The sequence below is a fragment of the Aspergillus sclerotioniger genome, assembly GCF_003184525.1.
Source record: "Aspergillus sclerotioniger CBS 115572 chromosome Unknown BO94scaffold_22, whole genome shotgun sequence".
NCBI lineage: Eukaryota > Fungi > Ascomycota > Eurotiomycetes > Eurotiales > Aspergillaceae > Aspergillus > Aspergillus sclerotioniger.
Genome location: NW_020291012.1, coordinates 249,211 through 272,547, shown reverse-complemented (window position 1 = coordinate 272,547; position 23,337 = coordinate 249,211). Strand labels below are relative to the sequence as shown.

Genomic DNA, 23,337 nt, shown 5'->3' with positions numbered 1-23,337 from the left:
GCCGTGACGTTATGTACGGGGAGACACTGGATACATCTGCCAACCACCTATCCCTGCCATTGGGTCCGCCCCGGTCCGCCTGGGGACCGGATGGATGCATTGCATACCGTTGGATGATAAACGATCAGCCAAACTGGCTGCCTGGATGGCAGCGATCTGATGCCAACGGCCATGACGACTGGCGCTGGGCTTCCTTGGTACGGAAAGCGAAAAACCGGTTTGGCGCAATACCCAGTACCGGGCGGAGTCGGTTTCAGCTGCCCCTAGTCGGGTCCCACCCGCCGAAGCGCCAAGGTTCGATTCGCTCGACAGCTGCTTGCCGTTTTAGTTCATAGACAATCTGTTTTATCCCTTCTCTGAGTTCTGACTCTCGCGGGATCCACCTCGTTATGTATGTCCTTCCGAGTAAGACCGGCTGCTCTTTCTCTACCCTCCGAAGAACTGGGTTCCCAACCGGCCAGGGTTCACGCCGTATCATTCTATACTAATTCCTTCGGGGTTCGCGACGCCCTCACATGATTCTAGCGGGGCTCGATCGTCCCGTGATGCGGCCGCGCCCCACCAGCACCTACTGCTTCGGGAACTTTTCCCTAAACCTAATTCGATAAAGTTTGATGCTCAAGGCACCGTATCGCTTCACTTTAGCACCAACCGAAGGCAACCAGGCATTTCTCCTCGGCCGTATCTAGTCCCGTCGTTCGGCTCATATCTGATCTATCGCTTACCTCCAGTGCATTGCGCCTCCTCTCATGATATAAACGGGGTGGATGAATCTCGCGCATGCGTGGCTTGGCCTCCCAAATTTGGATCGTAAGATACTTTCACTAAACCGAGACACACTTGACACACCTGCGCGGCTACGGGGCTGGTACTTAGCCTTGCTCCGTTGCTTCGCCGAGATGCTACTATCAGAAAACCCAGTGGAATACTATTGATGTCAACGGATGTCAAGAAGCTCTTGGTGATCCCTGATCGGTAATCAAATCTCAGTCTCTAGTGTGTCCCGAATGGGATAATGCCATTAACTGGTGGGTCTCCTGCGCGTCATGGCAATGACGAACGTGTTCTCGACCAGGAAATATAGTCCCAGAGGGCGGCTCAGTCGAGATTGCAATGCCTCAGTTGGCCTCGATAGGGATGATGCCAAGTTTTTTTTCTGTCAAGACGTTAGGCTTGGCCTTCACTGCCTTGCATTTATTTTTAAAACTGGATCTGGTTCGGATCCCTGGCGACAGGGAAGAGTCCCACCCCCAAACTCCTGGTTGATTATTGCGCCGTTCGTGTCACTTTCACGTTCATGTGTTTTTGTCGCACGAACCATGCATTGACCACCTCCCATTCGGCTTCCGGCTCCGTCAATTCAACCTGTGAGTTGCACACATCAGCCAACGTCCAACAGGTCACATATGGTAGAGCATGGGAGCGCACATACCTCATATGCCAAGAGCAACGATGGTATCAGTTTATATATCTCCAACAAACTGATATTCTTCCCAATGCAGGTTCGGGGGCCAGCCCCAAACGTCAGCGTCGCCCCTAGCATATTCTGCCTGCGCGCTTGGAACTCCGTTTCAGATTCACCGTTACCCCGCAGCCAACGCTCAGGAATGAAGTTTTCTACCTCCTTTCCAAAAACGGTATGGCGATGAATTATCCACGGGTTGACGCCTACAATCGTCCCGGCTGGGAGAAAGGGGCCACTTGGCAGTTGGAGGCCTTCCGCAGGGACCACCCTCTCCAGAAGAAGTCCTACGGCAGAGTGCAGACGGAGAGCCTCCTTGATGACTGCATCGAGATAGGGGAGTTCTTGGCTTTGTTTCCACGATACGGGAACGGTAATCCTCCCTGCTTGAAGCGCCCTACGCAGCTCCTCCCGAAGCTTGCTCAATATTTCGGGATGTTTCAATGTGTAGTATAAGACTGCTCGGAGCGAGATGGCAGTTGTATCAGATCCCGCGTTGACGTTGCTGACCGTGTAGGAAAATACCTGGGTATCGTCAACGATGTCGGGGTGAGTAGTTTTGGCTTGGAGGAAGCGGGTCAAAAAGTCCCTTTGACGTCCGGGGTAATCATCCGATTTACTCTCAGACTGAGACAGTCGCTCATGCATCCGATCGCGCGCAAAGCGTGCAACAGCACCAGTGGAGCCGCCTCGGATGAGCTACCAGAGAGGGTTCTTCTTTAAGACATCGTCTAGCCAGGGCATCTGGCCGATCTAGACATTGACGGCTGTCAGCATAGATGAGATAACATCAGCATGCAACCGACCTTTCCTACATAATCGAGCGTTTTCTCCAACGACGCGATGATCCCCTCCACGTCACGGCCCTGCTCAAGGAAGCCCAGCTGTTTGCCGAACGTCATTTCGCCGATGACATCGAATGCGTCTGCGCATATCAGTCTCCTTCCGATCACAGAGCCACCGGTCCTCTTACAATATTGCAACCATACAGCAATATCAAACGCCCTGTTCTTCTCCGAAAACTCGTCCAACCGCGTAAATAACGTCAGGATGGTGCTATCGACGAACGGCTCGAACTCTGCGACCGTACTCATCGAATATGCCGCCGACACTGGTCGTTTAATCTTTGCATGGAAGTCCTCATCGAGAGTTGTGAACAGAGTTTCAGTCGACTTGCCTTTTGCAAGCTGCTGCTGGACACGGTAAAATCCGGTCTATACCACCACTCAATTAGCCCACAGAATCCCCAAGAACACCGCCAGAAAAACATTGGAAGTATGCTTACCTTCTTATACCCTTTCTTGATCCCATAAATCACCTTCAAAGCATCTAGGTTGGCCACACTAACCACCTTCGGTCCCAACCGCACATACTCCCCATGCTCCTGATGCAATCGATCAAGAGTCACCTCGGGTCTTCCCCGCGCGACATCCACAAACCGCCAAACATTCGATATCTTGGCCAGAAACGGGCCCGGAATTCGGACTACCCCAGGAGTGAAATAATTTCGCGTAAAATGTACAATGACGATAACTAAACCTAGCTCTGCGATATGTGTTGAGATGAACGGAATGATGTTGGAGAGGATCGCCATGTTGCGTGCACTTGTTCACTTTAAGCTTGGCTCTTGATTGGGAAAATTAGTTGGTATCCTAGATGAAATATGGAGTAAGTATGTAAGTAGGTAGAAAGAGAGAGCAGACTGCCCTCTCACTTATCTATTTACTTATTTATCGAAGACAGTATCCTTTAACGGTTCTCCGCATAAGAGTGGAAAGATTCCCGTTCTTTGTTTTGGGGATGACAGTATTACCGAGGCTGCAGCTGCAGCTCGCCGTTTGGGGGTTGGGATGGATAAGTTATGAGGGGTTTTGGTGGTATTAGAGTGCATATCGGTGATTGTCGGCTTTTTGTTCATATGCAGGGGACGTCGTCATACGGGGTATGGGGTAAGTAATATTAACATGGGTAGAGTGTGCCTGGTTTTTGAGTCTTCTACACTTCAAGGTGGAATGGGTTTGTAAATTGCTTTCTATGTTCGATTGAATGGCATTAGGCGTGAGTAAATGGAAGGGGGAAACGGTGCCTCTACATCATGATGGCAGTGCCATACTTCTGTCCGAGAAGATACAGCAAGGATATGGGTGCTATCTTTCCGATTGATACTATTCACGAACGCAGCCAGGAAATGCGAATGCCTATGCAGATCTTCCTACGTATATATCTATTTTCGTGTCCTTCTCCCGCCGTCAAATGATGCTAACAATGCCCCATGCTAGTGTGAAACAAACAAGTTCCTTTCATTTCGCCAGATTATATCTCGCAGCCCCGTAGTTCCAGATGCATTCTCAGTTCCAGAAGGGGGCAGAGCACCTCCTGCGCCACTCCGTAGACCACAGCCCACCTCATGAAGTTGTGGCATACTTGCGCGTCCACTCCTTCGCAACCTCATCGTACCGCTTCCGGTCATTCTTGTATTGTTCCGCAATTCGTCCCTCCACGGCATCATCGGGCATGGGTTCTGCGAGCAGCTGACGTGCAAACTGCAGCACAGCCTGGATCCGGGAGCTCGGTTTCCATTCATCTGCGCGGAGCATGCCCAAACACATGCTTCCCTTGTCGTCGTTGGTTACGTTGGGGTGGTAGATCTTCGTCTTGAAGGAGACTGTTGGTGGTTTGAAGGGGTATTCGGTAGGGAGGGAGAGGTTGAGGAGAAATTTGCCGTTCTATGGTAGGAAGTAACGTCAGTGAGGGTCGTTGTGGTGAGTAGAGCAGTAGGTAGGAACTCACATGGTAGGGGGACCCTTCAGGTCCGTCCATGTATACGTGCCATGTGTAAAGGTTGGATTCGTCGGCCAGCTTCACCACAATACCATCAGGGGGGATTCGACAAGCTCGGCAAGCTCCTGTGAGTCACGTGTCAATTGTGATCTGTCGTGTGCGGTGAGGAAGATGATGCGGAACATGATCGCATTTGCTCTGTGCTGCTTACCTTGGCTATCCGCTTCTGGCTTCCCATGGTGGATATCTAGATCTGATAGATGCTGGTGTGGTTGTGGGTGTGGGAAGGAAGAGCGGGGTAAGGAATCGAGGGTAGGTTGATGGCGGGACCGGACAGGGGCTTTTGCGAAACGTAAAGTCAGCCAAGCATCAACCGCACGGAGAAATCAGTTCCAGTTCCTCTGAAGGTTATCGGTGAATGACGGAGGGGGAGGAAAGGAAGGAGGAGCTGTGCTGCGAAGCTCCTTTGGCATGGCGGGGCGGGTCAGGCGGGGCGGAGGATCGGCGGCAGTGGCAGTGGAAGACGTCAGTCAGCGTCGCTTACGGCCAAGAGTAGTACTTTCTTTCATTCTTCAATCTTGAACACAACGACAGACATACATACAGTTAACCAGGAAAAGAATATACCGCTCCAACCCGCTTGAAAACCAGACTAACAATATAAACTCATGATTCACACTACACAGGAGATGACATCCCATGCGCGTCCTTCTGGGTGTGGTTGGCTGTCCCAACTTCCCAGTACTTCTCCTTCCTGCCCCTTTTCGTGATGAGACCGACAATGTCAAAAGGATCAACCACGGTCAGGATCACGGGCCGGGGATCATCATAACCAGGTCCTTCAATTTCTGTGACCCCGTCCGTCGCCAGATATATTTTGTTGGAGCGTGGAAGCCATCGCATCGGATGGAAGACATTCAGCAGGGTGGTGTTGGCATACATCACAACAGCCTCGAACACCCAGAAGAACCACTCATCCTTGAGAATTGGACTGATATTGTTGCCGCTAAAAGTGTTGATGCTCGCAGCGCTAAAGTATTCCACGGTCCGAAAAATCGTGCGCACGGTAATCAGGGTGCAGCTGCAGTACAGCACATACAAGGCTCGTTTAATCTTGGCATTCAAGACTCCCCCACGATGGCAGTTGTAGTGGAATCTGGAAGCAAGGGCCACAAACGCTGCCATCAACACAAGTTGCAGGATCAGCGCTGCTTTGAGCAGTGCTTCGCCGGTGTTTCTTTTACCTTCGGTCGCCTCGGAATTAGCGACCAGCGCGGCGCCGTTACCTGTGATGGCTTCGATCACCGCACCCACGGCAATAAAGGTGGTGAAGACCCGACCAGGATGAATCGGCGAATGGTACGGAATGTAATAAAGGATGCGACCCAGAGTAAAGTAGTTGGCACCCTCATAGACCGGACTAGACAACAGTCAGCAAGGACATCCATTGACACTATACGTCCGCGAATACTTACGGCCCGGCTAACAATAGGACAGTGCTCGCGATATAAAGACCCACGTTGTCCCACTGCCCGAAGGCACCGATGATACGCGTCACAAAGCCTGCTGTAAAGAGAAGAGCAGACCAGGGTAGGAGACCAGTCACTTTCCATGACTTATACATACTGCAAACACAGTTAGGCGCTAGCTTGAAGATACCTGGGGCTGGATACATACCAACACTGGTAAGCGTGTAACATCCCCGAGACGGCGAACAGGATTGCGAAGGATATGGGTGCCCCTTGAGTAGGGGCATAGTACCAGAGGCTTCCCTCTTCTTCTTAGTGTTAGTAGATATCCAATGGCCGATGGACTTGAAGAAAATGCATACGATAGGGGGATCTTTTCTCAAGCATGGTTGCGCCCTTGATCTGACTGTCTGAGACAAGGAAGATATTGGCTACAGCAATAATCGCCAGAGATGCTTGATGGGGTTGTTTGGTTCAGATGTGCTACTTTTTCTTGCTTCATTCCATCAGAGCCTTCCTAGAAGTATATATACTGCACCGACATCTGCATCTTTGGCTGTGAAGCACAAGCGAAAACGAGCATACCGTTTTGGGTAAGCGTCAGATCCAGAGTGTTGAACCTTGGGAATGGCCTCAACTCTAATGTGAGACGACCAGTTGACTACTATCTACCCAGCACCAAGCAGCCTAAAACCCTCAATACTAACTTGCACGGCTCCACCTGTGATGGCTGATGGTTGATCATCACATGGGACTCCCACGTTGGAGCACTGGACTGGCTCCTGATGGCAACTCGTAGCTGCTGGAACCGTCGCGTTGGACCCTGACCTGAACAACGCCTGGGATGGAAGGGCCAAGACGAAGGAATACGAGCACTGGAGCAGGGCTGAGTCGGGCCAGAAGGGTGGGGCAGCAGCTCGTATCTGGTCCGCCACTCAGAGTAGACCCTGACCAGGTGATGCTGCAATTTTGGTGCCTGGCAGAATAGGCACTCAATACGGCTTACCTCATCTGAAACCAGGTGTTGTCAGGACAACACGGGTCCAAACCCAAAGGGGCAAAGTCAACATACCGGGGACGTGATTGCTGGCCTGGACTCTTGCCTTCTCCAGCTTCGATTGTGCTTCGATCGGACCCCCATATCGCCCAAAAGACGTACGACAACTCACTCCGACGCCAATCTATTCAACCGAATGTGAAAAGCCCACGTGGATAGCTTGCCATCATGAGCTCCACCAAGTCCTCCCCAGCATCCCTGTTCCAGGTCTACCTCCGCCTGCGGCCCCCGATGGCCCAGCACGTCCAGGATCAGGCCGAACGATGCTTGACAGTCGAGTCGCCCGGAACAAACGTCATTGTTGAAGATGGCCTCGAGGCACCGGCCTCATTCTCTACTCATATCACTCTGCAGCCGCCCGTCGACTCCAGAAAGCGTGCAGTTGAAAGGTTCGGTTTCACCAAGGTGTTTGAAGAGTCGGCATCCCAGCTGGACGTCTTTCATGGCACTGAACTGGAGTCTATGGTTCGTGGGGTGCTGCTTGAAGGCAGGGATGGCCTTATTGCGACGTTGGGCGTGACGGGTAGCGGAAAGGTCTGCTACACCGCAATCCGTGGATGAACATGTGCTGACGAGGATGACCTGTAGAGCCATACAATCCTGGGCTCGAAGACCCAGCGAGGAATTACGCAGATGAGCCTTGATGTGATCTTTAAATCTTTGGCCTCAACAATCAGGCCACTCGACAATTCTATCAGCCCTCTTCTCCTCTCCACCGTGGCCGCCTCAGACGTATCCGAGTCCCAGATGTTTACAGCACCGACGTTTCTCGAGGCCGTATATGGTGACCCCACAGAGCGTGGAAGAAGTTCTAGAGCCCAAACCCCAATGAGCACTGGAAGGGCCAACACCCCTATGACGGTATGGAGCCCACCCCCCAAGAACCCATTGCAAGGCACCGCACGGTTCTCCCCGTTGGTCACCACCTGCACTGGACCCTATCCCAGGATATACAGCGGATCGCCCTCACGATCAAGCTACATCAATCCCATTATCATGCACCCTATTTTGAGAGAAAGGATGAAGCAGCAGTCATCAGTTCAGCCAAGTTTGAGAGAAGTACCTCGCGCTAATACATTATCTCATACTATACAGGATCCCATGCCGGCTATTATCTTCCCTCGTCGCAATATGCCCCAACGTCCTGGCAATGCGCCCCGCTCGCCAGATGTCAGTCACCTCACCATGGAGCTGAACCCGCATTCAGAATATGTTGTGCTAGTGTCGATGTACGAAGTTTACAATGACCGCATCTTTGATTTGCTGTCACCTGCTGTAGCACCTGGCCAGGGGAGCACTATGTCTCGCCAGGGAGGAAATGCGCAGAAGGACCGACGAAAGGCACTGTTCTTCAAATCCACGGAAGGCTCCCCTGATCGCAAGATTGTCGCAGGACTGCGTAAGATTGCGTGCAGCACCTACGAAGAAGCCTTGTCAGTGCTCGAAGTAGGCCTTACCGAGCGCAAGGTTACAGGAACCGGTGCCAACAGCGTCAGCTCCCGTAGTCACGGATTCTTCTGCCTAGAAGTCAAGAGAAGAATGCGGAACAAGCGAACTGGTGAAGAAATGTGGATAGGCAATACCCTCACAGTAGCAGATCTTGCTGGTGAGTAATGACGCTTCGCATACTCCGGCCAAGCTAACATAAATAGGTTCCGAGCGCGCGCGAACTGCGAAGACGGCTGGCTCGACTCTTGCCGAGGCCGGCAAAATTAATGAGAGCTTAATGTATCTTGGACAATGTCTTCAGATGCAAAGTGACATTCAGGACGGGAACAAGGTATGTGACCAAATTCTCGGATGTCGATCATCGGATCTTGTTGACACAAATAGGCGGCCATGGTTCCGTTCAGGCAATGCAAGCTTACGGAGCTACTCTTCTCGAATTCTTTTCCATCTTCCAATCAGACGTCTGGTTTTAATCGCCGCCCACAGAAAGCCATCATGATTGTGACCGCCGATCCTATGGGAGATTACAATGCCAACTCACAGATTCTGCGCTACTCGGCATTGGCTCGTGAAGTTGCCGTGCCCAGAGCCCCTTCGATTGCCGAATCTATCTTGTCTAGCACGCTGGGGTCTCGTCATGGATCTACCAGTGGACGCAATACTCCGAGCCCCAGCACGAATGAAGAGCTCGAGAAGGCTGCCGTAGAGATCGCGAGACTGACGGCCGAGACTGAATCTCTTGCCGTAAAGCTGGCCGAAGAGGAGATTCTGAGGGCGGACGTCGAGATGAGATTGAAGGCTAGCGAGGAGAGATGCATCCTGATTGAACAGGAGGTGCGCGAGGAATGCTGGAATGAAATGGACGAGCGAATGGAAGAGGAGAGAAAGAGGTGGCAGAGTGCCTGGGATCAACAGGTAGGATTGTTCAGACGTCCCATCAAAGGTTCTTACTAATTGTGATAGGCCGGGTTTAACGACGAGCATCTGGACAAGAAGATCGAAATCGTGTCCCGAGGATTCCAGAGTAAGCTTCAATCGTCTGTGCTCTCCCTCAATTGTACTGACATTTCCTTTCAGTTCACGAAGATCCTCAGCCATCCTCAAATGAGCGGATCGAGGATCTCGAGTTCGAAAACGACCAGCTCCGCAGCAAAATTGCTACCTTAGAGCGCGAGCTGACGTGTCGGTCCCCTACCAAGAAGCCCAGGTCCAAAAATACTCTCGAGACTTCTCGCAACTCTAACATCCTCGGACGCGAGAGTGACATCGAGGGCGCACTTAAACGCATGGACCAGCTGAAGCTTGCAGACAGCATGTTCTCTCCAGTCCCGCAGACCAGTTCCCCTGGAAAGAGGCAGAGAAAGATGGCGACTCGGAAATGGGACCTGGCTCCCGAAGAAGACATCTAAGTCATCACTGCGGTCTCTCTTCTGTTGTGATTTCACAGGATACCTTAATTGTGCATGATTATGGATTTTACGGTCGGAAAAGGGTGTATTGGGTGTTTTGGCTGATTATTACGGGGATACCATGGTTTCTTCATGTTGATAATCATAATAATCTCTATGATACATGCATGATTCACACTTCACGTCGGCCCTACAAAAAACCCTAGATGCTAGTGTCTCCTAAACGCCCGCCGAACAACATTTCACATAACACAGAATCCGAAAGCACAATCATAGTGTTGTTGGTAATGTCCTGCTAGTTCGATGGATTCGATAATTCATCCCACCTCACGATAACAAGGCTTGTCTAGGATTCCATTGGTTCGGGTTCAGATTCATCTTCGCTTTCCTGGTCTGTCCCTGGAATCTCGGCCTGCTCGGCCTGTTCAGCGTCATCGTCGACATCTTCGTCGTCGTCGCCTCCGTCACCGTCACCATCACCGTCTTCGCCGTCATGTAGACCTTCCATGTCAACAGTGTCATTTGGTTCGCCATTGTCTTCCTGATCTCCTTCGTCCTCATCCTCATCCTCGCCCTCGCCCTCGCCCTCGCCCTCTATTTCTTCGTCCCCACCGGCTTCATTCTCTTCGTCACCTTCCAGTTCATCGTCATCGCCATCTGCAGTGTCTTCGACTTCTTCCACCATAGTGTCGCCTTCACCTTCTATAAGCTCGGTATCGCCCTCTCTTTCTCCCTCCTCTTCTAGATCGCCTGTAATCTCGTGCGTCCCTTCCAGTTCCGACTCGGGGTCTATAGACCCCCGATCGTCAAGGTTAGGGAACAATAATTTGCGCTCGGTTGTCAGCTTGGATAATTTCTCGTCATCAATTTCGCTGAGCTCGCTCTCATCATCTGCGCTATCGTGCAAGCTGTTCGGAATGTCGCTCTGTTGTCCGGCCCCGAGTTCTTCGGTAGCCGGTTCAAGAAGATCAGGTTTGATCGGCTTGGGAGCGGAAGTTGGGGTAGCCTCGGAAGTGTTGGCCTGTTCGGCTTCTGTAATCGCAGGGGCTTTGGCGGTGGGAACGCGTGGTGCGACTTTACGGTTGACAATTGTCTCGGCTCGCTTTTGGATATCGCGTCGTGCGATACCCTTTGTACGACCGCGAGGGGCGGGCGCCTCGGACGCCGGGGCTGAGGTCGGAGGGGTAGGAGTGTCGGCGACACCGTCACTACCCATCAGGAGGTGATCAACCTTCATCCTCTCCTTGTTTTCTTCGTTGGCTTGCTCGATGACTTGCGGCATGTTGACTTCATACAATCGGGCATAGAGATCTGCAATGAGATCTTCGAGTAGCGAGACCTTCATCAGGTTATTGTTCAGCTTCTTCAGCTCGATAGCGTCCCGAAGCAGTTCGAGAAGAGATGGACTCTCCAGTGACAGCTGCGAAAGTTCCTCTAGGCGGGCAGTGTTGGTAACGAATTCTTCCCATCCAATGGGCTTGAAGACGCCGTCTTCATGTCCTTCGCTGATATGACCAGCTCTTCTAATCACTTTGGCATAGGTGAGAGAGGCATCCTCCCAGAGCTTGCCGTGGTTGATAAAGTCACCCTGTTTTTTCCGCACTCGGCGCAGTAATTGGTCGAGGTTGACTCGATCATCGAGCTGATCGAGAAGACTGACAAAGAAGTATGCGTAGCGGGTGGTGTAAACGAAGTGCCGACCAGGGCGCTCGAATTCGGGCCTCCAAACCTGGATTGTCATTGTCTTGGTGAATATTTGTTGGGTGAGCTCATTCTTCGCGGCTGCAGCTGCAGCCGGAGAGTTCTTGTCGTCATCGTAAACGACGTGTGCAGCCTAGAGGAGGTAAGCCATTGCTCGAGATGATGGGGTGGTAGATAGATATGCATACCCTGACAGCCATACGGTGATGCCAATTCGACTTATCTGCACTCTTCAAGTTTCGCAGTACATCGAGGATATATCTTTTCCACGCCGTCTGGTCTTCTGGGGGTCGCACCTTGCGAGCCCAAGGAGTGGCTAGAAGCGTTTTGCTTCCCTCTGCGGCCTGAGGAAGAATTAGCTAGGCTCCAAAGTTACGAGTGGACATTCGCCTACCGTTAGATCACCGCGATGCACAAGCTTATGCACTATGGATACCAGCTTATAATGAGGTTCGAAAATAGGATCCGAGCGCGAATCCTTCCGTTGCGGAAGGGCATCGATGGCATCAAGCAGCGAATCCAGGACCACGTCAACATCGATTCGTGTGAAAGTATCTCTTACAGATTCATCACAACTATACATCTTCCAGAGACATTTGCTCAGCATATAATGAGTCCTAAGTCGCTGTTAGTCTTTTACCATCATGCCCGTGGGAGATCAACACACATCCAGTTCTTGGGCTTGTCAACAAGGGCACGCTTAAGTAGATAGCTCGCAAGGTTCCAGACAGTATACAGCTTCATCTCTTGGAAAGGCCTCCCTTCATACATGCGCTGACTTTCCTCGTTGCTGAAGTGCCGCGTGAAATCGGCTAGACTGAAAGCCCCCATGGAAAGTGGCGCACGGGAAGAGGAGTATAAACGGATACCGAAATCCGTGAACAAATCTGAAAGCATGGCACGAGTCTCGAGAGTTGGGGCTGAGTGTTTGATCGCCGTTGCAATGGCCATGGCATAGCAATGTATTGCATTGCGCTGCCAAGTGACCAGCTCCATCCGATTGTTATTGATCTTGTCGGCGGACCAGGTAATGTCTTCCTCTAGCTTTGAGTCGTACGTCTGAGCAAGTCGGTACCAGGATTCCCATCTTGTTGTTCCGTGCTCCAGATCTTGTCTAAACCATGTGATGGCATCATCAAGGTCGGTAGTCGGTACAGGATTCAGACGCTTCTGGGAGCGAAATTTGGTTAAAGCAGCATGACCCAGAAGGAAATACCAGCCGTTCTGGGCGATAATCGCACTCTCCGCAGGTACGGGAATCAACGGAAGATCTGCAACTCCCTGGATGGCACGGAAGATTTCCGAAGGATTCAAGGGAGACTTCAGGTATGCAGTGATAATCCGCTTGTTGTATGATAGCGGAGGCGACGACTTTGTAGTACCGATGGCTTGCTGCATCTTATCAATTGTGGACTTCAGCTCTGACTTGGACAAATCTTTGATATTCATCTTCTTAGCCTGCCTCATGACGAAGTCTACCATGACGATAGCCGTGGAGCGGTCTAGCTTCTCGGGAGGACATCCATGGTCATACAATAGACCGTCTACAGGCGACAACTTGATACCGTAGATGTCGTACAGGATCTGACAGATATCTAGTTCAACGTCCTGTTTCACATCTAGAGTGAACAGCTCGGACCTGACCAATTTGAGGAATTGCTTGTGGGAGAACCTGCACATCCTGCGGATGCCGAGTGCATTATGGACGGATCGTAAGTAATGTATACGATCTTCCAAGGGGGTTTCGAACGCTTCATCATTCTGCGCGATGGCTTCTTTTATTAGCGTATATTGCAGGATCCAACAACGGACCTGCATTTCGCGTAGCTTGTCCTTGAGGCTTTCCAGGGATTTCGCCAAAGCCCCACGGAGATCCGGGCCCGAAAGTTTTCCAACACGAACCAAATCCTCGTACAATGCAAAGCTATGCAAAAGTTTGGTCAAATGAGCCACTGCGGACATTGACGACCTCAGATGGTCCATGTCAAAGCACTCATATGCCTTGTCTGATTCGTGCAAGATGGTTGTTACAGCCTTGTTCAAGATGCCGTCAAGTGATTTCAGCCACCTAAGCAGGGTGATCTGTCGGTGCTCACGGGGTTCCTCAAGATGTGCTGGACTCCGGAGCTCTCTCAGAATTGTCTCGATGCTGCGCAGGTAGCAAGACACGACCTTGGGAGGGTACTCGATCTTTTTGTATGCGTCTTGCAGCCTCCTCCAGAGAAAAAGTCTTAAGCTGGCATCTCCCCGATCCAGGAAGGAGCCCATTTCACGGAGCTGTGAAGCTGATTGCTCTGATTCTTTTTCATCGAGGCCGTCTTGGACGAATAGGACAGAGGAGGGTTCAAGGATAGGCTCAATGGTCTCGATCAGACCAACAGGATCGTCTGACGTCGGGTTGAAGATCCTCATGAAGAAATCCATCGACTTCAATTTTGAGATCTCCTGGTCAACTGCTTCCAAGGACAACTCGGGCATTACTGCATTGTTAACAAGGTTTATCACTGGATTGTTGAGAGACGTCAAGAAAAACTTCAGTTCTTGGAGACAAAGCAGTACGTGTTCTCTCTGGATATCTCTACCCATATTTGAATGGAACGTCGATGCCCAAATGTGACGAAGAACGACTCTTTCTCGGGCATTGCTGGGAGAGCTGTATTCCAGGAAGTGAGTAAGCGATGTTCGTGCGAGTAAGCACCATCGTTCCAACCGATCTCGCTGCAAAATTCTCGTTCTGCCGTCCACCTCACTGTTTGGATTGTTTATGGATGCATATACATCGAGATGAAGCTCGAATAGTGTTTGAAGCATCTCCAGATCCGCGAAATGTTTCAGAGTGTAGGTAAACGATTTCTCTGTAGCACTGGACAGTATTCGGTTTTCTAGCTCATCGACGTGTTCGCGCATTTGTTTGTAAACGTGTTCGTCTTCATGCAGCAGTAGTTGCACCACTGTTTCTTTCAAGACATCAGGCCACTGGTAAAGAGTATACGCCGACTCCATGACGGGCCAGTCCTGGGGTACCATATCATCTGTTGCGCATCTCGCGAAGTCTGGCATTAGAAGCGTTTTGAGCCAGCAAAGGGCGACATCATGTATGTGAAACCATCCATCATTAATCGTCCTGAGGAACATGTATAATTCATCTTCTCCGGAGAGGACCTGCTTCATGCCCAATTTTCTGGTCGACTTCCTAGAGTGTTCTAGAAAGATCGCGAGTCCAGACTTTCCCATACCTCGGATATCCTGAAGGGTGGAAAGGTTGTCTGGCTGGTGCATGACTTGAGATTTAGCTTCGTCCCAATTTTTCAGAAGGTCCATTAGATCCCGGGCAAATAGATGTCCTGTATCCTCAACAGCAATGAGGTTTGCGGAGTCATTGCTCTCGTTGGTAGAGCAGACTTGTTTTCTCAGATCATCAATGACTCCCAGATCCTCCACCCCAAATTTGGATAGCAAAGAGCCTACAGTACTAAACAACCATTCATCGGCTTGAGTAAACCCTTCGAGACGGTCCTCATAGTACTTATTCAGATCGAGAGTGACCTCTTCTGCTTGAAAGGAAACATCCTCGGTAGCTTCACGGAGACGGGTTCTCCTGGCTTTCGCCCGGATACGGTCTGCCTGGTCCTCTGTTACAGCCGAAGCAGAGGATCGTTTCCGTCCACTTGAATGCGGTTTTACATCAACCTCTTCAGCATTTGCAGTTTCCTGCTGACTGCCCGGATTGTGTGGCTGAGTTGACTGGATCTCTAGAGATTCCATGAGCTGCTTCTCGGCGCGCTGATCGATAGATGAATGGTCATCGACTTGCTCTACAACGGCATCGGGACCTTCGATTTTCACATTTGGTTGGGTTTCTTCAGACATGACAACATCTTGCTGTTGGTTTAATTTGATGTCGCCAACCTGTGCATTCGAGGCTCGACGCTGAGATCCTATAGCCTTCATCTCAGGACTGAGAGCTGGCAAAGATATGCCAATAGATGTTCCGGGTCCTGTCTCCAAAGCACCGATTTCTTCTTCAACGAGCCTTTGGAGTATAGACCTGCCAACAGCTGCCCAAGTAGGGCTAACGGGCTTGACCTCATGGCGAGAACTGCGTAGGGCAAGAGGGCTCTTCGACGGATCCGTGTCCCGGAGATCCAATGGCAGAATAGGGAGGTAAGGATATGGATCTGCCTGGCGTTGTAGAAACTTAAGGAGAGCTTTCTTTGGCTTTTTCAGTGGGACTTGGGCCAAGGACAGTCTGTCAAGCAGCGACCGTAACACACCGCGCAGGCGCTCCTCGGCAAAAGTCTCTTCTAGTCCCAGTTGCTCTGTCTGAATCTCTAGGCGGTTATCGTCATCTGCAAGGACGCTTTCAAGACAGTATCGTGTTAGTCGGTAACTTTGCAGGGCACTACAAAGTCTTGCGCTCTGTCTCCAGAGGTTCAAATCCGAGTCATCGCGCTCCAGGGCCTCTGCGAACGACGTCAAAGCTGCCCTGGTTTTTTCATTGACTTTCACTTGAGAGTCTTCGGCCGCATCAGATGAGTTCGAAACATCCTGTAAAGATGCGCGCAACGCATCTAGGATGTACTGTCCATGGTTCTTATATGACAGGTAGATAGTCTGCATCAGAGTGCTAGAAGTGGAGTCACTGATATCAAACTCCGCGAGTGCTTGTGCTGCACCCGCACCTGCTGCATCATCATAGTGAAATGGTTCAGGGTCGTGAAGGGCGACGCGCTTATAATCCGAAACTGACTCTGGATATTTGAATATCTCGGATTCCAATAGAGCATCATAGGCTTCCGCGGCTTGCGCATAAAACTGCGGACCCTGGGAATGGAGCTTCAAGGCATTTTGATAGAGCTTCAGGGCCTCCTCGATCTGAATTTCCTTAGTGTCATCGACTTCCTCTTCGACTGCCTCGTCCGGTTCGATATTCAACGCCACCCAGCTGGCCATGATGCCGGATAATTCAGGGCGCAACAAGCTCCCTGACAGCGGTAGTGAATCGGGGCCTGCTTGACCACATCTCAGGACAGATGAGAAGTAGCGCCGTACCTGAGGGAAGGCCCGACCTGGACGGCTTTTTTGGGCGTGGAGATGGGGGTGGAAGATCGAACAAGTAAGAGGAACAGAAAGAACGGGGAATGCAACTCCAGCTGCCGCGGTCTAGAGCCCGTGACCAACACGCGTTGCGCGGGCGGAGGTTTCCCAAAGGGGCAAAGGCGGTGCCGGGGGTGCCTGGGGCCCGGTCTGTGCCTGAGGAAGCGGCCAGGCATTCATCGATCGCCGCCATCCGTCAACGAACGACCGGCGAGCCAGCGACCCTGCGCTCTCTGCTGCGCCTCTTCTCTTCGCTTCGCCCGATCGTGGATGCGCCTTTTGCTCCCGATACTATTTGGTTTACCCTCGTGATCCCCCCCTGAGTCCTTGTCTGCGCTCTTGCCAGCGCCATGGTCGCGCCAGCTGTTCCCGAGTATGCCTTCCCCTCGTTTACGTGTCCTGTGACTTGTTATCGAATGTATTGGGCCCACTATCATTGCCCTGCAACTGACCCCTGAGTGTGAGCAGAATCTATGAGGAGGAGGACAACATCTTCGCCGCCGTTGATGCACGCTCCGAGTCCCTCCAGAATCTCCGGGAATTAGGTCCACCCGATTTGGTTTATCTGGTCAAGCAACCCAAGACCAACGCCCATCACCAGGTACGTCGTCAGAACTGCGGGCACGGTGGACAATGCGATGACAGTAGCTAACTCATTTGTCCTTGGGACGGATACAGACTGGCGTTTACCACCATGTCACCGGCGTCGATGCCTCTTCCTCCGCCAGCCTAGCCGCCTATGTAAATACGCTCACCTTCTCCCCGCTGGATAAAACACACAAGGTGGTTTCGGGGATCTATTGGTTAGAATACCGGCTGGCAGTGTCTATCATCGCCGGAATGTTAACGGATGAACAGCTGCTACAATGCCTTCTCCCACCTGGATATGCGCGTCGAAGTCAAAATCCCCGGTACGCTGGAAAGCTACTGCATCGATGAACGCGGAGATAAGCGAGTTGCGACAGAAGCCCTCTGGCTGGAGACTTTCCTGTGCGGTATCCTGCGAGCCTATTCATATGCGGACAATGGAAGCGGCGATGCGATCAGAAAGATCGTGGGCGTGCGTCGCTTCAACCCGGTGACGAATACGGAGATGGAGCACAAGTTCCTGGATGCTGCGGAGAGACTCTTTTTCTTGGGTGCGCTTTCATGCTCTAATGCCAAAATGCGCTCAATACTGATACCATTCAATAGGCAGACAGCTCAGCTCGGATCCCGAAACACAAGTCCCGAATACCGTCAGTAACCACCTTACGTCGGGCCTTCTGAAGTATATCCAAACAACTGGACGCTACACCTCTGGTATCAACCTCTTCGAGAAGCTTCGCACACGAGACGTAGAGGTTTCGTCACTCCTTGCACGGGTCCTCGTCATGGCGGACGAGGAAGTCCAAGCGGTGCGGTTGATGTTCGACGCCTTGCAAGATGTTCCCATGGACTACGCCTTGCTTGACTGCCAGGCCTCGTTCTGTCAGGGCAAAGGCGAGGGAGAGATGGCTCTGGAGTGCGCGAAGCGGGCTGTAACCGCTGCGCCCAGCGAATTTAGCACATGGGCACGTCTGGCCGAGGTTTACGTCGGCCTTGAGCAATGGGACCTGGCCTTGCTGACCCTGAACTCTTGCCCCATGTTCACGTACCAAGACAAAGACACGCCTCGCATGCCCCAGCCATCCCGCATCATGCTTCCGATCCTCGCTGAGAGTATGCTAGACGAGATCGACGAGGGACAGCCGAAGCAGGGCGATCCCCATGACTACGTCCACCCGTCTTTGCGCAGGCTCCACGCCGCTTCCTATCAGGGAACCTTCCTCAAGGCGTACAATCTCCTCACCAAGATTGCGGCTGCTATCGGCTGGGACCAGCTTCTTAAAATCCGCAGCGAAGTGTTTGTCATGGAAGAGGAATATCGCGTTGAGCGCCAGCAATCCACTTCGAAACCCTCGCCTTCGTCCGAGAGCATATCGGACGAGCCCAATGGAAACAGCGAGCAGGAGAACGGTCCGACGCCAGAGGACGCCACAAACGGCACCGAGGAAGAGCCGGAACACTCCATTGAGAAACCGGAGCAATCAATGGCGTCGGAAGTGGTCAAATCCGGCAACGAAGACGTGAGTTTACACACCATCCATCCCACATTTAGAAACCCCCCCCCAAATTCATACTAACCCCTCCATGCCCCCTCCAGCCCGACACCTCGCACTCAGCCTACACACAGTTCCGCAACAAGCGCCTGTGCGAGAGATGGCTCGACAACCTATTCATGGTCCTCTACGAAGACCTCCGCATATACACCATCTGGCGCACTGAGATGGCCCAGTACCGGCAACAGGCCATCGAGTATAAGAAGTCCGCGACGGAGTGGGAAATTCTCGGCGAGTTAGCTGAGCGCCTGCATCACTTCGACGAGGGCATTGAAGCCTATCAGCACTGCCTGACCATCCGTTTCTCCCCCAAAGCCATGCGGGGTATTCTCAAGTTGTACGAGAAGAAGAATGACACGAGAGGAATGCTAGGCGCCTTGATCCGTCTTATCGCTTGGCAGTATCGCTGGTACTCCGAGGTATGTCCCGTCCCCCTTTCCTCCTCCCGTCTCAGGAATTCTGGAAAGTAACACAATCTCACGCACCCAATGTAGTTCTCCCCCGACCTCCTCTACTTGATCCGCAAACTCATCGAAGATGAAGGTGCCGTCAAGGTTCGCAGTATAGTCCAAGCGACTAATCTTCCCCAACCCGTCCTCGACCTCACCCACCAATACTGCCAATTGTGTGCTACATTCCGCAGCAGTGGCAGTGACGGCTAGATCCCTGCCCACGGACAAAGAAACCCACCTTTGCGACCTTCCCTACTCGGGTAGTGAGTGAGTGGTTTTCTCTCTCCCCCTTTTCAGATAGAGATAGAGCTCGGAAGAAGTAGGGGGTGGTGAAGGCGAGGGAAATGTAGAGGGGGTAGGGACTGAGTCTGGAGACGAAAGTCACTTTTATAGTTTGACGCGTTTGCTACCTACCTATCTACCTACCTACTTTTTCTTACGCGTTCCTCTTCCTTCTCAGTTACTTTCCCGCTTGTCAAGGGTCCTGTTTCTATCGATTCATGTCCCGGGCCCCTTTTATTTTTCTCTTTTTTCATTTCCCTTTATACTTCCTTCATGTGATTTTATTCCTTTTTCTTTTTTTTTTTTATTTAGGTGCTTCTCTTGCCTTATCCGAGCTTTATCATTAATACCCTGATCGAAGTTGATGCTCTTGAGCAAGGAGCTGTGTCCCTCTGTACTCTCCTGATAGGTTAATTCGGCTGCCTGGTGGCTTCTCCGCCAATGGCTTGTACAATTTGTGCAAGCTTTTGGAGTCATTACTCATAGCTATGTTTATCTGATGATTCTGGTACCTTACGTATAGTTGTTGTGGAACGAGCGGGGGCGGTTGCAGCTACGTATAGATCGGATACATGAGGTAATAGCAATAAATTCGTCCTAGCATAGGATATGGAGAAATATCTCTTTATATCCCGGTGAATACATGTAAGATATTATCCATGGGGGATGGCAACCCTAAAAGCCCAACGAAAACTGCCTCGTCATCATAACGCCATGCCGGAAGGTCTTTACTCATCCTCCTCTGTAAGAGCATCGGCATCGGATTCCTTAGGAATCTTGCCACCCTTGGCTTTGGCGGCCGCGGCAGCAGGTGCGCTGCTCTTGGCCGTGTCGTCGGGGGCTTCTTCATCGTCCTCCTCATCCTCAAGCTCTTCTTCATCTTCTTCATCGCCGGCGACTCCATTCTCGCCTTCGCCATTTTCTTTCGCATCTTCCTCCTCCTCTTCCTCGGGGGCGGGGGCTGTCTTTAGCTTCTTGGAGGCAGGAGGGGCTAGTAATAGCAAGGGAATACTTGTTAGCGCATGTGATAGTATGAGAGCTAGGAGCTATGCTCACCTTGCTCCTCAGGCTCTTCTTCCTCTTCGCCCTCTTCCTCTTCGAATTCTTCCTCCTCGCTACCTTCCTCTTCTTCTTCACCACTCTCGGCTACTTCAGAGTCCTCATATCTGTCGAAACACCACGTCAGTTATGGGGTTTCAGAGTGGTGAGAAGGAAGTCATGATAATTCAGGTCATAATTGCAAGTAGGAATGATGCGAAGAATCGCAAAAATAAATCTCGCTGAATGGTGCATAATGATGTGAACGTAGAGTAAGGTGGAAACAGAAGCGATGATCCTGGGGGTGAAAGAGAAGAGAGACGAGAAAGAATGCGCTACGATTTGCGCGCATCATGTTCAGAGGACATGCAGTAGATCACTTACTCTTCTTCCTCTTCGCTCTCGTCGCTAGGGAGCGCTTGAAGCTCCTCCTCTTCCTCGGCTTCCTGCTTTCTCTTGCGGGTCGACATGGCTTAGGGCGCGTTGGACGGGTAGGAATATAGATTAAGGATGTGCTTATGAGAGAGAGCAGTACGCCAGGTCAATGGCGCAAGTATACAGGGAGCAGGAGAATCCCAGGCCAGGAGGCGCGATGAAGGGGCGATAAGAGTAAGAGGGGAGGGAACAGATATGGAACGGAGAGGAGGGAGAAGGATGGAGGAAGAGAGGGAGGGAAGAGGGAGAAATTAAAGGGCAGAGGGCAGGGCAGGGCAGGGCAAGGCAGGGAAGGGAAGGGTAGGTAGGGACAGCGTCCTCTCAGCAGGTGAGGGAAGGGGGAGGGACGGAATGAGCGAGCATTACTTCAGCGGATGGAGAGTCAGCAGTGCCCCAAACATGGGCACACGGCACTGCGACAGAAAAGCGCGCAGTGGCAGTCGAAGGGACCGCGCTGGGGAGCTAAACAGAAGAAGAAACGAGAGCTGGAGTTGCGCGGGCGCTCGTTCCTGTCGCTGCGGGCCGTCGACATAAGCAGCCATCCGCCGTGGAGGTAGCATTCGCCGAGGGAGTACACGACCATCCATGATGATGATGACGATGAGGCCTTCCTCCCGGCTCGCCCGTCGGTCTTCAGCTCACCATGGGTGGAAACAGCCCCGGAAGAAGACGATCCCTTGGGTCTGGGGCGGAGTCGACCCATCCGTGACGATTGCCATCATGGTGATGATGGATGCCGGGTTGCAGGGCAGCAGAACCCAACCGGTCGGGAAAAGTCCACGGGTCAGAAAGGTGGGAGAGAATAGTTGGTTCATCGAGAGAGATGGAGACTCAGAAGGAGAGGGAGGATGAAGAAGAAGACAGATCAGGGAAGGGGTTTGGAAACGAAAGGGAGGCAGGTATGGTAAAGTTGGTCACCGCGGTACGGGGACAATGTATTTGTGACATTGTGTACACTACTACCTACTCTCTAGTCTCTACAGGGAAAGTACAGTATGTATCGTGCCTGGCTGGGTGGGGAAGGTCACGCACAGACACTCTGGGGGAACTGCTGAAATGCTGAGGATGTTTCTGACAGGTACGGCCCCCGAATCCCCCGACTCTGTGCCCGGAAGCCGTGGGCGCAGTGGAAATAACTTGATAACACCCATCATAATCATGATGTCAGGAATAATAATCCTACCAGTCTCAACATAGTATTATTTATTATTATTATTACTGACTGATGGGGCTAAACGCAGTTCAAGAGCACGGACCAAGGTTTCCCTCACAGCGGCAATTGGCCTCGCACCAGTGCAACTCTGCAACTCTGCAACTCTGCACCTCTGCAACTGGCATGGAATTACCCGATGGTCCGCTTCGTTGCCGGTCCCGGTCACGGCCACGGAGCTTGTTCAGTCCAACATGTGCAAGCGTCGATTGTCAATTTAGCAGCCTAAATAACCCTGGATTATCCGATTTCTCCGCTGCGACCATCGCCCTCACTGAGGAGGCCATACAAAGTCCTTCCAAGGCTGTCCATGTGTCCTCTTCGCCAAATCCACCAGTCTCCCACTTCCATAACTGCTGGTCCGGATTCATCAACTCATCATCATTCCCAATTCCCGCCCCGGTGTGATTAATCTTATTCTCCCCCATCAAGAAACGCAGGAAACGGGCCGGATCTTTCGATTCCTTCGATGTGGTCTCCTCTTTATACTGCCGGAGGTCGATCTCCGTCACCTGAACCTGCCCAGCACCGGCATCTCCCATTAGCGATGCAATCTCCGAGATGGACCGCGTATCCCCCGCAATATGGGCTGTCTCCGGGATCTTCTCCTTGGGCAAACCAGCCAATGAGGCAACTGCTTTCCCGACATCCCCGAGCGAGGTAAATGACACGAGCGATTGGGAAGATCCCACACTCTCATACTTCCCATTCTTCGTGTCAAACCCAAACCAGGGCCCAATACTGTCTTCTAGAAACAGTCCACAGAACACACGACATACTTTGATACCGGGGATAAGCTGCTGGGCCAGAGTAATGTGTTTCTTTTTCTGATCCCACTCCAAGTGCGGGAAGTCGTGGATGTAGTGGTCCACCCCAAACTCGGATGGGAAGTATAATTCTACTTGGGTCTGCGGTAGAGCGCGGAGGAGCTTCTCTTTGAATGCGTGGCCGGATGCTCCCACAGTATTCACGAGAATGTGGATGCCGTTGAGCGCATCGACGAGATTGTCCTCATCATACTGTCGCACCGTGAGCTTGACATTTGTAGCTGGGTCTGCGATCTCTGGTGGTCCGCCTTGCCGCGAGAGGAAGACGATTTCCGAAAAATGATTGCTGAAACGGGAGGAGAGGAACGCTGATGCGACGTGCTTTCCGAGATGGCCGGTGGCCCCTGCAATGGCAACTACTGGCCGTCTGGTAGTTGATGCCATTCTGGCTATGTTAGTGAGAAGTGAGTAGAGTAATATTCGTCACTTAAACCTCCAAGTCACACCTGACAGGAGCCGGATTTGCTCGAACTTTAATACCTTTCACCCGGGTCGCTCGGATCCCAGGCCCTTGTTATATCGATGAG

General features: G+C 51.8%; 8 protein-coding genes across 8 annotated transcripts; 3 read left to right on the top strand and 5 right to left on the bottom strand.

Annotated features, from left to right (window-relative positions):
• Positions 1-924: 924 nt before the first annotated feature.
• Positions 925-3,217, bottom strand: BO94DRAFT_567581 (cytochrome P450). Its single transcript, XM_025614639.1, has 6 exons — positions 2,781-3,217; positions 2,436-2,676; positions 2,269-2,387; positions 2,189-2,215; positions 1,433-2,161; positions 925-1,365 (listed from the first exon to the last, which is right to left on the bottom strand). Exons 1-6 carry the CDS (start codon positions 3,054-3,056, stop codon positions 1,267-1,269), a joined length of 1,491 nt encoding a protein of 496 aa, XP_025465199.1. The 5' UTR covers positions 3,057-3,217; the 3' UTR covers positions 925-1,266.
• A 650-nt stretch (positions 3,218-3,867) lies between these two features.
• On the bottom strand, positions 3,868-4,481 carry BO94DRAFT_587794 (putative ubiquitin conjugating enzyme (UbcB); the record flags this gene model as incomplete). The annotated part of the gene is made up of 3 exons (XM_025615855.1): positions 3,868-4,188; positions 4,253-4,321; positions 4,455-4,481. 3 exons carry the CDS (start codon positions 4,479-4,481, stop codon positions 3,868-3,870), a joined length of 417 nt encoding a protein of 138 aa, XP_025465198.1.
• Positions 4,482-4,921: 440 nt separating this feature from the next.
• BO94DRAFT_587793 (putative RTA1 domain protein) lies at positions 4,922-6,099 on the bottom strand (the record flags this gene model as incomplete). The annotated part of the gene is made up of 4 exons (XM_025615854.1): positions 4,922-5,663; positions 5,719-5,868; positions 5,921-6,020; positions 6,075-6,099. The coding sequence occupies 4 exons, from the start codon at positions 6,097-6,099 to the stop codon at positions 4,922-4,924; spliced, it is 1,017 nt and encodes a 338-aa protein (XP_025465197.1).
• Positions 6,100-6,777: 678 nt separating this feature from the next.
• BO94DRAFT_537208 (kinesin family protein) lies at positions 6,778-9,805 on the top strand. The gene is made up of 7 exons (XM_025612217.1): positions 6,778-7,303; positions 7,358-7,630; positions 7,865-8,375; positions 8,422-8,549; positions 8,603-9,133; positions 9,182-9,242; positions 9,296-9,805. Exons 1-7 carry the CDS (start codon positions 6,938-6,940, stop codon positions 9,625-9,627), a joined length of 2,202 nt encoding a protein of 733 aa, XP_025465196.1. The 5' UTR covers positions 6,778-6,937; the 3' UTR covers positions 9,628-9,805.
• Positions 9,746-16,281, bottom strand: hir3 (putative transcriptional corepressor of histone genes (Hir3); the record flags this gene model as incomplete). Its single annotated transcript, XM_025617341.1, has 4 exons — positions 9,746-11,461; positions 11,517-11,672; positions 11,723-11,945; positions 11,996-16,281. The coding sequence occupies 4 exons, from the start codon at positions 16,279-16,281 to the stop codon at positions 9,974-9,976; spliced, it is 6,153 nt and encodes a 2,050-aa protein (XP_025465195.1). The 3' UTR covers positions 9,746-9,973.
• A 494-nt stretch (positions 16,282-16,775) lies between these two features.
• On the top strand, positions 16,776-19,228 carry BO94DRAFT_626133 (ChAPs family protein; the record flags this gene model as incomplete). Its single annotated transcript, XM_025617340.1, has 7 exons — positions 16,776-16,798; positions 16,894-17,026; positions 17,104-17,228; positions 17,284-17,564; positions 17,620-18,533; positions 18,611-18,985; positions 19,061-19,228. 7 exons carry the CDS (start codon positions 16,776-16,778, stop codon positions 19,226-19,228), a joined length of 2,019 nt encoding a protein of 672 aa, XP_025465194.1.
• Positions 19,229-19,785: 557 nt separating this feature from the next.
• On the top strand, positions 19,786-20,870 carry BO94DRAFT_156988 (uncharacterized protein). The gene has a single exon (XM_025605844.1). The coding sequence runs from the start codon at positions 19,967-19,969 to the stop codon at positions 20,582-20,584; it is 618 nt and encodes a 205-aa protein (XP_025465193.1). The 5' UTR covers positions 19,786-19,966; the 3' UTR covers positions 20,585-20,870.
• Positions 20,871-22,254: 1,384 nt separating this feature from the next.
• BO94DRAFT_558422 (isoflavone reductase family protein) lies at positions 22,255-23,194 on the bottom strand (the record flags this gene model as incomplete). The annotated part of the gene is made up of 2 exons (XM_025614006.1): positions 22,255-22,300; positions 22,329-23,194. The coding sequence occupies 2 exons, from the start codon at positions 23,192-23,194 to the stop codon at positions 22,255-22,257; spliced, it is 912 nt and encodes a 303-aa protein (XP_025465192.1).
• Positions 23,195-23,337: the final 143 nt, after the last annotated feature.